The sequence below is a fragment of the Macrobrachium rosenbergii genome, chromosome 48 (genome assembly GCF_040412425.1).
Source record: "Macrobrachium rosenbergii isolate ZJJX-2024 chromosome 48, ASM4041242v1, whole genome shotgun sequence".
Classification (NCBI taxonomy): domain Eukaryota; kingdom Metazoa; phylum Arthropoda; class Malacostraca; order Decapoda; family Palaemonidae; genus Macrobrachium; species Macrobrachium rosenbergii.
Window position 1 is genome coordinate 61,664,387 of NC_089788.1, and position 17,997 is coordinate 61,682,383.

General features: G+C 36.7%; 1 protein-coding gene across 1 annotated transcript in view; it reads right to left on the bottom strand.

Annotated features, from left to right (window-relative positions):
• The window catches only part of LOC136831457 (chondroitin sulfate glucuronyltransferase-like), a 102,907-nt gene that overhangs the window by 72,372 nt on the left and 12,538 nt on the right, over positions 1 to 17,997 (bottom strand). Inside the window, 1 exon segment of the mRNA XM_067091934.1 lies at positions 13,608 to 13,744. Within this exon segment, the coding sequence (XP_066948035.1) occupies positions 13,608 to 13,744 (137 nt within the window).

Genomic DNA, 17,997 nt, shown 5'->3' on the forward strand with positions numbered 1-17,997 from the left:
AAATCTTGTTTTATGAAAATTTAGGGTGTCAAGCCAAGCACTGAGGCATTTTCAGAGCCATTCAGTGCTTAAGACAGTGAAAAGTGGGAGCCGACAGCATTGGACAGCAAGAAAGGGATCCAGAAAACAAAGGAGATAAAGTACTATGATCTATGGCTTGAACTGGGGGAAAACCCCACAGTTGCACCAAGAAGTAAAAGTTAGAGGAGTTGGACAACAAGATTGAAGGAAAAATAGAGTAATGGAGGTAAAGTAAAAGGCTAAGAAATGGGTGCAGCTAGGTCCCAAAGGAACACTGCAAACACCCTTTAGAATGCCTAATGTGCACAACATGAGATGCACTGAAGGCACTATCCCTCTACAAAGAGCACTTGCCCCTGTGTCAGGATAGAAAACTATCCACCACCAACAACTAGTTCTTCATTGCACGATGCAACTCCCCTAACTGCATCACAGTGCCTGACTTGGAGGAAAAAAGACTGGTGCTGAAGTAAAAACAAAGAGACAGTGAGCAAAATAGGACACAGCTTGCTGCAAGCACTAACAAACACAAACTATACAAAATAACAACATATTGGTAATATTTTTTATTGGTAAACCAATAAAAGTGTAAAGACTAACACTGCAGTAATCCAAAAAACAGTACAGCAAGAAGTAAAGGTAAGACTGTAAGACTTCACTTCTCAAAGTACACAAAAAAATTAACCTAAAATCTTCCAGAACTTATCATTAGCAAGACTATCAAACATGGAATAACTATCAGCAATGATGAACGCTAATTACGCTAGTACCTCAAACCATTAGCTTGTTAAAATACCAAAATCATCCATAAACTTAGATAACACCAACCTATAAGAATATCCAAACATTAAAGATTTGAAAATAAAAACAAGAATATCACCAAGTATTCTTTTGATAATCAAGATTATTGGTACTTACATATTAATAAACAAATATAAAGCTGAAATGATAATGAAAAAAAAACCATATCCTAAAGATGCCAGTGCACAAAAGTTGCCTGCACCTTATAATATCTCCAAGAACATAAATTGCAAAAAGGCGTTACTACATCATCCTCCCTACAAGGAATCTCAATTTTCAGAAGTCTGAAAAAAATACACCCATCAATTACCATTCTATTGCACAGGTTACAAAGCAAATGTAAACCGTATACAGTCATACCCCGAACTTAAGCAAGGTTAGGTTCCAGAACCCCTCGCACAAGGCGAATTTTCACTCAAGTTTGGTACGGTCCCTAAAAATGCTAATAAATGCTTATTTCTAGAGTTTAAACACTGAATATGACCTTAATCATGACCCACTGTATTAAACTAACTTTTAAATGAAACTAAAGTTACTATAAAAGTTAGCTTAATACATTACCCTTAAAAAAGAAATAAATGGTTGACATAAAAACAGAGTTGGAAAAAATTTCTCTCCCCCTCCCCTTCCAACCAATCTATTTTTAGAAGTGTTCTCAACCTCTTTTTAATAACTTCTTTATTCTATGTCTCTTTCTCTTTGTTCTGAAATGCTTTTTCATGAACAAACAGTGTTTTTATTTGGACTAATACACTCTTAGTTATTATGTCTCTATGTTTTACAATTCTTTGTTATCATGTCTGCTTTAGAACATATTTGCCACACTAGCGCATTTACAGTTCTTAGATGGTACAGGTAAAATAGATCAGTTTAAACTACCCACTGTACAGGTAAAGACGCACAGAGAAATAATAAGTTGTAAAAATGTGTGAGCACTAACTATGAACGAGAGACAGAGAGAGAGAGAGAGAGATAAGGGTTGTCCTTACTTCAGAGAGTGAAAATATTTATCAATTATTACGGAAACAGAGAGAATAACATGAGAGAGAGAGAGAGAGAGAGATAAGGTTGTCCTTACTTAAGAGAGTGAAATTATTTATTAATTATTATGGAGACAGAGAGAATAACATGAGAGAGAGAGAAGTTATTCTTATGTTAGATGTCAAAAGAAGGAAATTCATGATTTATGAAGGAGAGAGAGGAGAGAGAGAGAGATCTTTTGACACACTGTGGGTAACGAACGACACGTCTGACAGCTTTGCCCTCGTCCCTCTTTTCAAAGGTTTCTCAAAAGATCAGGAAATTATATTTGTTTCTTTAAAATACCACAATTTACAACAAAAATGTATAAATTATATAATTACAATTATATCATTATTATCATTATTAATTATTATTATTATTATTATTATAATTATTATTATCATTCTTCTGTGGAATGTATATAAAGTACACATTATTCGTAGAAAATTCGCCTATTCGCTATATTTTTCATAGAGAAATATTCACTAATTACTGTATTTTTATGTCATTTTCACGATTAAATACATATCTTTGATAAAACTATTAAGATACTCAGGTATAAGCATTTTTAGAGGGGTTTTTTGGTATTTGAACTATCAAAATAGGCAGTTATAAGTGTTTTTAGAGGGATGTCAAGTATTCGCTGATTTTAGCTATTTGCAGGGGGTTGTGGTACACATCCCCCGCAAATATCAGGGGTTGACTATACAATCAAACATGTTTGATAGTTTGTGGCCCACCTTACATGCATGAACATGAATATATCTCTTTCATTTCTGCCTCTCCCAACACTCTGTCACTGTGCACAGACAACTGCCACTGGGAAAATTGCCACTGGGATGATTGCCACATGGATCATTGCCCATGTGGGAGAATTGCCACTGGGAACATTGCCCATGTGTGAATAATGCCAATGGGAACACTCCCCACTGAAATTAAAGATTTATATAAAAATACTGACTTTATTTAAAATATGAAATTACCTTTTACAACCATTTATCACTCATGTTTTGTAAACAGGAAACTGGTTTTATTTAAAATATGAAATTGCCTTTTATGACCATTTACAACTTTTTTCACTGATGATTCTTGAACTGGAATTCGTTTTATTTAAAATATGAAATTGCCTTTTATGACCATTAACAACTATTTATCACTGATGATTCTTGAACGAGAAACTAGTTTAACAGTTTTTAAACGAAGGTAAGACACACTGTTACTTACTCACTTCAAAATATTCTTGTTTTATATAGGAACGATTCAAGTTAAGACCCATAATGGCTCTTGTGATAAAAAGTGAACATGGAAGAGATATGCTTGTCGATGAATTGCAATTCATGTATCATAAAATTAGCGAGAAAAAGAGTGGCACAATTATTCATTGGGAATGTTCTCAAAGAAAGTAAAAGAAGTGCAAAGCATGATTGCACATGAACACATTAACCCTTAAACGCCGACTGGACGTATCATACGTCGACTAAAATTGTCTGTTGGGTGCCAAGTGGACGTACCGCACGTCGACTACAAAAATTTCAACCTTCGGTCAACTTTGACTCGACCGAAATGGTCGAAAAACGCAATTTTAAGCTAAAATTCTTACATTCTAGTAATATTCAATCATTTACCTTCATTTTGCAACAAATTGGAAGTCTCTAGCACAATATTTCGATTTACGGTGAATTTTTGAAAAACCTTTTCCTTACGTCCGTAGCGGTAACTTGGCCGAAAATTTCAGAAATTCTTTCGTCATTTTGTCGTAATTTTTGCAGTTTATATTAGCCGTTACATAAAGTTTTATATATGAAAATGTGCAATTTCATGTAAATACAGCAAAAATACAACCCATGGTTGTAGCTTTTATCTATTTGGGAATATTTTCATATAAATCACGATAACTGCCAAAATTTCAACCTTCGGTCAAATTTGACTCGACTGAAATGGTAAAAAAACGCAATTGTAAGATAAAAAATCTTACATTCTAGTAATATTCAATCATTTACCTTCATTTTCCAACAAATTGGAAGTCTCTAGCACAATATTTCGATTTATGGTGAATTTTTGAAAAAACTTTTTTCCTTACGTCCCGCCAGAAATTCTTTCATCACGTTGTCGTAATGTTTGCACTGTTTTATATTAGTCGTTACATAAAGTTTTATATATGGAATTGTGCGCAATTTCATGTAGAATACAACAGAAAATAACTCATGGTTGTAGCTTTTATCAGTTTTGAAATATTTTCATATAAATCACGATAACTGCCAAAATTTCAACCTTCGGTCACCTTAACTCGACCGAAATGGTAAAAAAACGCAATTATAAGCTAAAACTCTTACATTCTAGTAATATTCAATCATGTACCTTCATTTTGCAACAAACTGGAAGTCTCTAGCACAAAATTTCAATTTATGGTGAATTTCTGAAAAAAAACTTTTTCCTTACGCTCATGGCGGTAACTGGGCGATCATCTCAGAAATTCTTTCGTCACATTGTCGTAATGTTTGCATTGTTTACATTAGTCATTACATAAACTTTTATATATGAAAATGTGCACAATTTCATGTAGAATACAACAGAAAATAACTCATGGTTGTAGCTTTTAACAGTTTTGAAATATTTTCACATAAATCATGATAAGTGCCAAAATTTCAACCTTGGTCGACTTTTACTCGACCGAAATGGTCGAAAAACGCAATTGTAAGCTAAAACTCTTACATTCTAGTAATATTCAATCATTTACCTTCATTTTGCAATAAATTGGAAGTCTCTAGCACAATATTTCGATTTATGGTGAATTTTTTAAAAACATTTTCCTTACGTCCAGCGGTAACTCGGCTGAACATCTCAGAAATTCTTTAAATCACGTTGTCGTAATGTTTGCACTGTTTTATATTAGTCGTTACATAAACTTTTATATACGAAAATGTGCGCAATTTCATGTAGAAACAGAAAATAACTCACGGTTGTAGCTTTTATCAGTTTTGAAATATTTTCATATATATCACGATAAATAGAAAAAATTAGACTTTTGGTCAACTTTAACTCGACGAAATGGTCGAAAAATGCAATTGTAAGCTAAAACACTTACAGTCTAGTAATATTTAATCAATTACCTTCATTTTTCAACAAACGGGAAGTCTCTAGCACAATATTTCGATTTATGGTGAATTTTTGAAAAAACATTTTTTTACGTCCGCACGTTACGAATTCATGCATCATTTTGTGATAATATTTTCTCTGTGTTGCTTTGATCGTTTTACAATTTGTTATATACCAAAATCATCGCAATTTAGTGTACAATACACAGAAAAAACAATAACCCGTTAGCTTTAACCGTTTTGCTCACAGCGCAATTTGTATAAAATTATATACGAAATTTTTTTTGCGCTGTCATATATTTCAATATTTATATATGATAATATTTTTTTTTTCATTTCTGATGGTTGCATACTAAACTTCAGGCAATGACAAAAAAAGGAGCCAAAAATGAACTCTTAATCTTAAAACTAAGCGTGCTGTGATTTTTTAAAAAAACTTTCTTTCCGCAGGCGCTTAACTCCCAAACCCCCCGGCATATGGCAGACATTTTTGTAAATAGAGGCTCGGCGTTTAAGGGTTAATAAATTTCTTAAAACAACATACTAAGTCTAGTCTACAGCACAATATGAATTTTAAGTACAATTCATGGTAAGGGAACACAACACTATAAAAAGGCAAATTTACTAAATTTTGAGTAATCCAAATGAATATAATACATTACTGTAAAGATTGATAAGAAAGTTACTGTATAAAAATATATTCATGGTGGTAAACCCAGCAGGCTTTAGGTAAAAGGAGTTACGGTATGGGGTGGCCCATATACACCTGAATACTGAATTGCAAACCAAATTATGTAAAAACTCGACTTCCAACACACATGCAAGAACCGAACCCTGTTATTACTCAATGGCTACCTGTAGTTTATGGGCCCAAACAGCTCATTTTGTTAAAAATAAGATTCACTAATAGGCAATATCAACCCGTATGACATTAACTTTCTTGGTATAAATCCACCATCTGTAGGGACTAGAAATCTGCCAGCAACTACCAGCTAAAAGGCTTTCTCTTACAAGGATTGCTGGACAACCTCCTGGCAAAGAGTTTGAAACCATAAAAACAGCACTGAAACTTAATGACACTGGGCTGGCATAAGAACATGGGCCATGGTGGATGTTCCTAAGTAGGCTATACCTGTCAGGAAAGGAAACTCATCTTGGTCCAAGTTGAAGCCACAAAAGGTCAAGTCTGACACTGAAGTAATCCTTGGTGGTCATTATACTTTATCAAGCATCAGTCCATAACAACTTTCCATAACCTGTAATACAATTGCCTTCATTCCTACTGACAGGTGTTTGAAAGCATTTAACTGTGATCAACAATTTTCCATTTTCTCTTGTAACTTAACCTGTTTGCATTTACATATGGCATTTTGTTGATTATGACATCCTGCACAAAGATCCACCATTTAGCTTTTTTTCAGTTTTAACTGAGCAACATACTTATATAATTACAGTACAAGAGAACAATGTCACAACATGGTCTGCCTAGCAAGGTAAATTCAAACTTTAAACAATATACAGTACATTGCAAGGAATTATGTGAGCTATTTATGGAAAGCAAGACATTTCTGATTCCAAAGATGTCCTATTCCTTTCTGCTAACATTGAAGCCATCCCCCTCTTCACTATCCCAGACATCATTGGGTAGGCATCTCCTCAACAACCCTCCATATAAATTGTTATATGCTTTAGGTATTGCACAGAACCATAGCAAGAACTGGAGTCAATGTTTCTTTTAAGCTACACTAAGGAAAGCTCATGTATCATAAAATAAAAACAAAGATAACACATTAATACTATTAAAATGAGCTCACCAATCTTATTTCTGTTATGAGTATGAGACAAATTAACATAATAAAATATCAATGCAAGGAAAAGCAATTGATATACACCCCAAATTTCTGTAAAACTAAATAAAGGACAGGGAGTATTTGACAAGGAAAATGGAAGATTCTTTAATAGGTTGAACAAATTCAGCATACAACTTTCTCCTCCTTTGACCAGGTATGAAGATACAGTAGCACCAAGATAACAGACTGTGGTATATTGTACTTCCGGATATATTGGTGTGAAATGGAAATATCCATTTGAGGGTTTTTGCCTCCAGATTGAGGGCCAAACTGTTTTTTCAAATCAGGTTCCAAAAGGAATGCTGGGAGTTAGAGTGAGGAGAAAGCGCGTCACCCACACATGAATACATGTTTATGATTACAGTATGCTGTAATTTAGCTTTAAAATACTGTACTATGTACTGTCCTGCAGTTTATATTAACGTGTTAAGCATCCTTTATAAGATACGTCGCCACTCCCATATTGTCACATTTTCTAGTTTGCAGAGTGGTCATTTGGTCTTTGCTAATTTCTATGCTTTTTGTGTTCTTTTTACATTGATTGATTTTTGTATAAAAGATATTATTAGGATAATAAATAATGTAGAATAAGAAAAGATGAAAGAATTTATTTTGCATTTTTATATCCTAAAGATTTTAAGCATGAAACATAAAAGGGAAAAAACTATTCTTTTGAATGCCATTCCCTGAAACATGGAGCCAGTAGATTAACGAATTGTTTCATTTCATTTTCATTTGTGTCATATCATTTTAGTGCACTTGATATTGTAGGCAAATTTTCTATATATTCATCTAGAAACTGGATGGAAAATCTGTTCATTACCGCTACAACTTGCTCCTGACTTTGTCATCAAAAAAACTTCTAAAAAAAAAAAAAATTCCACAGGGTTTCCCTTATCCTGAACACTAAATTTCACACATTTGGGTGAACAAAAAAATTAAGGGAACTCCACTGGGTTCCCATATCCTGAACAAAAAAGTTTGTGGAATCCTCAGCAGAGAGAGCAGAGAGAGTAATTTTTGTGCTGATTATGGAAAAGGCACCATCATCATCATTCTCTGCAACGAGTAGTGATAATATCTCTTCAGGCAGAAGATTTTTCTTTCACTTTGGATCGCTCATTATGGGGGGATAAATGGGATCAAACAAAAAGAAATCAGTTGTTTACCAATGAATGCCAGAGCGTAGCAGGTAGAAGTCACTGTCCTCTTGTCAGACTGGCTTTCCCCCTATAAAAAAAGTTGCCATATACATGCAGTCCCCAGTTAAGAGCGGGATCGGTTAACCCTTTAACACCGACTGGACGTATTTTACGTCGACAAAAATTGTCTGTCGGGTGCCGAGTGAACGTAAAATACGTCGACTACAAAAAGTTTTTTTAAATATTCGTGGAAAAATACTTATAGGCCTAGTCTGCAAAAAATTTTAAATCACGCGCCTTGAGGGATGCTGGGAGTTCATGGATCACGCTGTTGTTTTGTTTTAAAGCGTGACCCAGCTGCGCATCGCCGTAATTTCTTTCTTCTCCCACTAGAAAGCATCAGCGGACGCATCGTCAGAGCGCGATTTCTTAGCGTTTGTGTTCTGCGAACTTGTGCAAGTGTTAGCATGTTTGTGACGCAACAGGGCGACGCAGAGATGTCCCAACGTCGTCAGGACTCTGAAGGCGCGTATTGCCTGTCGGTAGTGAGCGTGTGAGATGCGTTTTAGACTTGGATGCTGGAGAGGGACCCAGGGAACCCAAGGTGATCCATCTTATGATCGCCGTGTTGTATGGCCAACGTGTGGCTGAAAGTGACCGTGGGCCCAGGGGCCATACCCTGTGCCTTTTATGACCCCTAGGAAACATCGGGGTGTCCTGAGAGGTATTCGTAAACATTTGGGAGGCCTCCAACAAAAGACACTGATGAATACTTGGAGCTCGATCGAGCAGGTGGAAAGTCCTCATTTTGATGGCAGTTGGTCATCTAGTGATGAGGACATCACGCCCGATGTCAGTGAGGATGAATATTTTCCCCCAATGTCTGTACGAGAGCCAGAGCATGAAAGTGAACTCGAGTTCAGTGGTTTCAGTGCTTATGAGGGAGAGTCTGAGGAGGAGGAGGCACAGATTGTGGCTGGTGGGGACGAGACAGAAAGTGATGGTGAAAGTGGGGAGATGGGCCAGTGGGGGGTGTGAAGTCGTGCCCAAGACGCGTGCCGTGAGAAGGTTGCAACGTTGCGGCAGCCTAGGTGAAGGCCGTTCGTCCGAAAGTGATGAGGGGTGGTTGGAGGAACCCACCCCACCTAACATGCACCCATTCATAGCAGTACCTGGACTGACTGTCCCTGTGCCTCTCACTGCACTGGGGTTCACTCAGCTCTTCGTTACACGGGAATTGCTGGAATACCTCGTTGCAGAGACGGCGGATTATGCTTGGTACTGCCGTGAGGAACTGCAGACAACGTTGTTGTATCGATGGCCAGGCTGCAACCTCACGGGCATGGCGCATTTTTTGGGGCTCCACATTTTTTTTGGAATGATGCCTGCTGTCGACGTCAGGCAATATTGGAGGCGGAATTTTTTTTTAAGTACGCCCAATGTGCCCGGTATTATGCCCCGTGATAGTTTCCTGGTGTTGGACAGGTATTTCAACGCCTTCAACCGAAGGGCCATACCCCGGAATAACCCAGATCGCCTCATCTTAGTCCGCCCAGGGTTGGAGTACATTCGTGAACGGTGCCAGTTTCTTGTGGTTCCTTCCAAGAACCTTTCTTTGGATGAGGGGATGATGCTATATAAAGGACGTCTAAGCATAAAAGTGTACAACCCCAAGAAGCCAAAGAAATATTACGGAATCCAACACTGGATACGTCGTTGACTTCTCTGTGTATTCCGGGGTCTTCTCCACGCTGCGTGACACTGTCTTCAGTCTTGTGGATAGTTTCCATAACCAGGGATACCACCTGTTTATGGATAATTATTACAACTCGGTATCCCTGGCCCAGGAACTGTATGAAGCAGGTGTGCATGTCAGTGGTACCCTTTGGTTGGTGCGTGGGGCCCCAAATGTCCTCAAGAGGTTCGCTAGCCACCCGCAACGTCTGGCAAGAGGAGAGACAGAGTGGCGGCGGAAGGGAGATGTCTTCGTCATCTGTTGGAAGGGGGTCCGACTCGTGCCCATGATTACGACCAATCATGAGCCCATCCAAGAAGAGGTCGTTCAGCGGAAGAAGACACGTCGGCAGGGCCGAGTTACGTATGAGGAGTTTCGTGTCCAATGGCCTACTGTCATCGGGCACTAAAATAGGAACATGGGAGGAGTTGATCTCTTTGATCAACTCATCCAGTATTATCCCTTCGCCAGGAGAACCAGGAGGTGGACACAGAAGCTCCTCAAATACCTCCTTCAGTTGGCCCTCCAGAATGCCTACATCCTCTACTGTGGGTACAATTCGGACACCCGGAGGTTGTCCCACATCCAGTTTCTCGAGGTGGCCGGGAATGCCCTCATAAACTTCAATCCTGAGGAGTGGCCTTCCAACACTGCCCCCCTGCCCCGAGCTCCAGATCTGCCCCGAGAGGATAGCGCAGATGTCGCTAGGAGGGCCAACCTCGGTCGTCCTGCTCCTGCCGACGCCACCCCTGCTGCCGCTGTCCCTGCTGCCGCCGCCCTTGCTGCCGCCGCCCCTACTGTCCCTGTCCCTACTGCCGCCCTCCCTCACATTTCAATGTCCCGTCGGGTAGTGGGCCCTGTGTGTCGGCTGCAGGCAGGGGATCACACACTGGAGCCCCTAGAAGGGCATAAGCAGAAACAGTGCCGGGTGTGCCATATGAATGGCAGAAGAAGAGACACCCGGTTCGTCTGTCGCACCTGCAAGGTAGCACTTTGCAGGATCGGGGAGTGTGACCGCAAATACCACACTGCGGTTATATATTGGAGTCTCTAACACAATATTTCGATTTATGGTGAATTTTTTTAAAAACTTTTTCCTTACATCCGCACGTGCTAACTCTGCTGAAAATCTCAGAAATTCTTTAGTCACTTTGCCGTAATTTTTGTACTGTTTTCTATTAGCCGTTACATAAAGTTTTACATATGAAAATGTGTGCAATTTCATGTAGAATACAACAAAATATAACTCATGGTTGTAGCTTTTATCAGTTTTGAAATATTTTCATATAAATCAAGATAAGTGCCAAAATTTCAACCTTCCGTCAAATTTGACTCGACCGAAATGGTCGAAAAATGCAATTGTAAGCTAAAACTCATACATTCTAGTGATATTCAATCATTTACCTTCATTTTGCTACAAATGGGAAATCTCTACCACAATATTTTGATTTATGGTGAATTTTTGAAAAAAACTTTTTCCTTACATCCACGCACGCTAACTCTGCTGAAATCTCAAGAAATTCTTTAGTTACTTGGTCGTAATTTTTGCACCATTTTCTATTAGCCGTTACATAAAGTTTTATATATGAAAATGTGTGCAATTTCATGTAAAATACAACAAAAATAAATCATGGTTGTAGCTTTTATCATTTTTGAAATATTTTCATATAAATCACGATGTGCCAAAATTTCAACCTTCGGTCAACTTTGACTCAACCGAAATGGTTGAAAAATGCAATTGTAAGCTAAAACTCTTACATTCTAGTAATATTCAATCATTTACCTTCATTTTGCAACAAACGGTAAGTCTCTAGCACAATATTTCGATTTACGGTGAATTTTTTAAAAAAACATTTTCCTTACATCTGCGCACGCTAACTCTGCTGAAAATCTCAGAAATTTTTTAGTCACTTTGTCGTCATTTTTGCACTGTTTTCTGTTAGCCGTTACATAAAGTTTTATATATGAAAATGTATGCAATTTCATGTAGAATACAACAAAATATAACTCATGGTTGTAGCTTTCATCAGTTTTGAAATATTTTCATATAAATCACAATAAGTGCCAAAATTTCAACCTTTGGTCAAATTTGACGCGACCGAAATGGTAAAAAAATGCAATGGTAAGCTAAAACTCTTACATTTTAGTAATATTCAATCATTTACCTTCATTTTGCAACAAACGGGAAGTCTCTAGCACAATATTTTGATTTATGGTGAATTTTTGAAAAAACTTTTTTTTACGTCCGCGCGTTACAAATTCATGCATCATTTTGTGATAATATTTTCTCTGTGTTGCTTTGATCGTTTTACAATTTGTTATACAGTATACCATAATCATTGCAATTTAGTGTACAATACAACGGAAAAAAAAAACTCATTAGCTTTAACCGTTTTGCTCACAGCGCGATTTGTATACAATTATGTATGAAATTTTTTTTGTGATGTCATATATTCCAATATTTATGTATGATAAAGATATTTTTTTTCATTTCTGATGGTTGCATACTAAACTTCAGGCAATGAAAAAAAAGGAGCCAAAAATGAACTCTTAATCTTAAAAACTAAGCGTGCTATCATCTTTTAAAAAAAACTTTCTTTCCGCTTCGTCGCTAATTCTCAAACCCCGCCAGTATACGGGAGACACTTTTGTAAATAGACCCTCGGCGTTTAAGTGTTAATGGCGATCCGGTTTTACTGAGCTTGTCTAGCAACGAAATTCAGCAATTTTCAGCGCCGAAAATTGCTGATTTCCGCTTATCAATGCCGATAATTGGGTACTGGCGCCAATACATACCTAACAGAGGCGCTGATAACCAAAAATCGGCACTTTTCCGCGCCAATAAGCCCCAAAAATCACAAAAAAAAGTGCCGAAAATTGCCGATTTTCGGTTAGGCTCATACCCTCAGATCGGAACCCTTGCCGATAACTGGGGACTGCCTGCACCAGTAATTTAGCTCACAGTGTTACCAGCTGACGTTCCTACAATTTGTATAAGAGGGAAAAGCATTTTGACTCCAAATTCTGTAGCATACCATCCTTGAAAGAGGTAGGATGTGTTAGATGTGTTACTCCGTTGAAGGCGTTGTGATATGGCGTGCAGCTGACCAAGATATGCTGCCAGTGACACTCAACAGGTTAATAATAAGGCTTTTATCTTACTTTACAGGTACTGTTTGTTTATATAAATGTACTTTATAGCAAAAAAGAAAGCGGAACATTTCAATACTATGAGAAAAAACAACTAACTCAATTAGTTGTCACACTCCTGTAAGACATTTATTTAATTTGTATTACACACTTTATAGATATTGTGCTGTGTTTTCATTAATATTATTTTAAAATGAGTAAATCATTGTTATAAGCACTTTAGGGTGTATATACTTGAGAGTAACAATTTTAGGAGGGTAATCTAAGATGACTGGGTTTTTTGGGGTGATGGTTTGGGGTGTATTTTTGTTTGAACTGATATTAAATTGTTTTAATATGATAATTTATGATATGTTTTTGTTTGAACTATTAAATTAGGAAGTGAACTGTTAAAATAAGCAATTACAAGTGTTTTACAATAGTTTAAGGGGTACAAGGTATGAATACACCTGTACTTCATAGCAAAAACATGCATTCACATATATATACAATGATATATCGGTGTTCCTTATATAGCAGGGTAGGCTCGGACGCTTTAATCTGTTATCTCGGTGAGCTATTGTATATGAAAACAGTTAAATACTTCAAAATTTGTATGAACACATTTATGTTCAAAACATTTCTGAAATATCTGATGTTTTTTTCTTAAAGATAACTGCTTTTAATTATATATATCTATTTCTTTGTCTTTATCAAACCAGCTGGAATCTCAAAACTCATTCCAAATACAAGCCATTTATGAAAATCTCATTGCTCTTAACAGACAAAAAAAATTACTGTAATCCCTAACCTCGTTGCAGGCCTGTGAGCTGGTGCTGATCCAACTGGCCAAGTTTCTTCAGCTTTCTTTCTAGGTGAATATGGCCTTACTCTTGAAATTTCATTTCTTGCTTTTGAAATACTGGAATCGATCCGTTTCAGTTCCTCCTGCAAGAAAAAAAAATTAAGCAAATATATACACAAAAAATTAAACATGCAAAATCAATTACTGTACTGTACTTATAACTGATTGAAAACCACATAAAAACTGGGAGAATTTTACCAAAATCAACTGTTTTACACTAAAATACTCAGATACACATAAATACAATACTGGTGGAAGCATGCAAACATTTGTGACTGAATTCTCTCAAACTAGCTCATCTGCCATTTGGAATCACTGTGCTTTATCAATATAATACAATAAATACTATTTGACCCTTCAAGATTCTGTTGATGTCAAATAACATCATGCAGAGTTCACTCTTTGAGATTCCATTGATGTGAATGACATATCTATAAAAAATTTAAAATAAAATTAATCATAAATACTGTACAGCGATCCCTCGATTATCCACATTCACATTATCCTGAACTCGATATTATCTGCATGTAACCAGCCCCCAAGGACCAAAGAGATATGGATAATACTGTATAGGCAGTCCCTGGTTAACAGCGGGCTCGGTTAATGGCGATCCAGTTTTACGGGGCTTGTCTAGCGACAAAAATCGGCAATTTTCGGCACCGAAAATCGCCGATTTCCGCTATCGGCGCCAATAATTGGGTATTGGTGCCGATACATACCTAACAGAGGAGCCAATAACCAAAAATCGGGGCTTTTAGGCGCCGATAAGCCCCGAAAATCGCCAGAAATCGCAGATTTTCAGTTAGTGGTGATTTTCGGTTATCATCACGCCCCAAGAACGGAACCCCCACCAATAACCGAGGACTGCCTGTACATATACAGTATATAAATTTCATAAAAATTGAAAAAACCACAGTCCAATGGTTGGCAACACTGCACATGTCTAAGGAATCTTAGTAACACTGCTTACACTTGTAAACAGGCTGAGAATGGGTTTTGGGATGAAGAAAAAGTTTCACTGTGGGGAGGGCGGGAGAAAGTGTTAGTAACACTGCTTGGAGAATAAGCATACAGACAAAGAGTTACTGAGGGGGTAGGTTGCTGTCTGGAAAGGAGTTTCTCGGGCAAAGAGGAAGTGAGAATGCTGTGCGGGATGGGTGGAGAGGGGTAGACAGGCATTTGACTTCTTTAGAGCTTTTACTTTATTTAATGTTTATGTTTTTTCACATTTTATCCAAGGATATCACTGTAACTTGCAATAAAATAATCATGCACAATGCATAGACAGAGAGAGAGAGAGAGAGAGAGAGAGAGAGAGAGAGAGAGAGAGAGAGAGAGAGAGAGAGAGAGAGAGAGAGAGAGAGAGAGAGAATTTGATACTATGCTAAGAAACTCCCTACATACAAACATACTGTATGCACACAGATGAATACATACTCACACAAATACACACATCTACCTTCCCTTTCTCCCTTATCATTTATTTTCTTGTTTCTTGGTGTTTTGTCATACAACTTTCAATCCATACAATAGCAAAAAACCAAAAATTATTAAAAATAAATGAAAATGATAAAGCAAGAGAGGGGAAGAGAGAGAAAGACAGAGATTGAGCTTTTGCAATTGTTATTGGGTTAAAGTACAGCACAACAGCACTGAACACTCATAAGTCACATTGTTTATCGCTTTAACCCTTAAACGCTGAGCCTCTATTTACAAAAGTGTTTGCCGTATGTCATGCGGGGTTTGGGAGTTAGCGCTGAAAGCGGAAAGAAAGTTTTTTCAAAAATCACAGCACGCTTAGTTTAAGATTAAGAGTTCATTTTTGGCTCCTTTTTTTCTCATTGCCTGAAGTTTAGTATGCAACCATCAGAAAGGAAAAAAAATATCATATATAAATATTGGAATATATGACAGCGCGAAAAAAAATTTCATATATAATTTTATACAAATCGTGCTGTGAGCAAAACGGTTAAAGCTAATGAGCTATTTTTTTTTTTGTATTGTACACTAAATTGCGATGATTTTGGTATAAAACAAATTGCAAAATGATCAAAGCAACACAGAGAAAATATTATCACAAAATGATGCATGAATTCGTAACGTGTGGACGTAAAAAATTTTTTTTTCAAAAATTCACCATAAATCGAAATATTGTGCTAGAGACTTCCCGTTTGTTGCAAAATGAAGGTAAATGATTGAATATTACTAGAATGTAAGAGTTTTAGCTTACAATTGCATTTTTCGACCATTTCGGTCGAGTCAAAGTTGACCGAAGGTTGAAATTTTGACACTTATCATGATTTACATGAAAATATTTCAAAACTGACAAAAGCTACAAGCATGAGTCATTTTTTGCTGCATTCTACATGAAATTGTGCACATTTTAATATATAAAACTTTATGTAACAGCTAATATAAAATGGTGCAAAAATTACAACAAAGTGACTAAAGAAATTTTGAGATTTTCAGCAGAGTTAGCGAGCGCGGAGGTAAGGAAAAAGGTTTTTAAAAAATTCAGCATAAATCGAAATATTGTGCTAGAGACTTCTTGTTTGTTGCAAAATGAAGGTGAATGATTGACTATTACTAGACTGTAAGAGTTTTAACTTACAATTGCATTTTTCGACCATTTCAATCGAGTCAAAATTGACCGAAGGTTGAAATTTTGGCACATCGTGATTTTTATGAAAATATTTCAAAACTGATAAAAGCTAGAAGCATGAGTCATTTTTTGCTGCATTCTACATGAAATTGCACACATTTTCATATATAAAACTTTATGTAACGGCTAATATAAAATGGTGCAAAAATTACGACAAAGTGACTAAAGAATTTCTGAGATTTTCAGCAGAGTTAGCGTGCATGGATCTAAGGAAAAAGTTTATTTAAAAAATTTACCATAAATCAAAATATTGTGCTAGAGATTTCCTGTTTGTTGCAAAATGAAGCAAATGATTGAATATCACTAGGATGTAAGTTTTAGCTTACAATTGCATTTTTCTACCATTTCGGTCAAGTCAAAGTTGACCAAGGGTTGAAATTTTGGCATTTATCGTGATTTATATGAATACATTTCAAAACTGATAAAAGCTACAACCATGAGTTATTTTTCGTTGTATTCTACATGAAATTGCACACAATTTAATATATAAAACTTTATGTAATGGCTAATATAAAACTGTGCAAAAATTACGACAAAGTGACTAAAGAATTTCTGAGATTGTAAGAGCCTGACGCCGTCTCTTCCAAACACGTGTGTGTTCGTGTGTTCGTCGTCCATCCGAGTGGCGAGATGTTTGGCGTCTTCCCAAACAGAAACATACACACAGTTTGATACAAAGGATTCGTTGGAACATTATGAGCACATGATTAGAATGCTTGCATGGCAATGCAAGTAGTGGTGATTGAACATACATCAAGACAACAATGGTTAAGGAGAAACAGATGGAAATATTGTATGGTTGAAATCGCGTTCCTTTAGGGAAAGAAAATGAGATGCTCTTGTTGTCTTGTCCACTCCGATGGACGAAGAACACACGAACACACACGTGTTTGGAAGAGAAGGCGTCAGGCTCTTACAAGATTTTCAGCAGTTAGAGAGGACGTAAGGAAAAAGTTTTTTTAAAAAATTCACCATAAATCGAAATATTGTGCTAGAGACTTCTAGTTTATTGCAAAATGAAGGTAAATGATTGAATATTACTAGAATGTAAGAGTTTTAGCTTACAATTGCATTTTTCGACCATTTCGGTTGAGTCAAAGTTGATCAAAGGTTGAAATTTTGGCACATCGTGATTTATATGAAAATATGTCAAAATTGATAAAAGCTATAACCATGAGTTATTTTTTTGTTGTATTCTACATGAAATTGTGCACATTTTCATATATAAAACTCTATGTAAAGGCTAATAGAAAATGGTGCAAAAATTACAACAAAGTGACTAAAGAATTTCTGAGATTTTCAGCAGAGTTAGCTGGTGCTTTCTTTTGGGATAAGAAAGAAATTCGCGCATGTGCAGCTGGGTCACACTTGTAAACAAAACAACAGCGTGATCCGTGAACTCCCAGCATCCCTCAAGGCGTGTGATTTAAAATTTTTCGCAAACGAGGCCTATAAGTATTTTTCCGCGAATATTTTAAAAAAAATTTTTGTAGTCGACGTATTTTACGTCCACTTGGCACCCGACAGACAACTTTTGTCGACGTAAAATACGTCCAGTCGGCGTTAAAGGGTTAACTGACCTATATGGATAAGTCATCAGTTCAATAGCAAATGGCATCATTCTGAGTTTATGGTAGTTTTGTCTCCTTTTTCATTTTAAACATAATGGAAAAA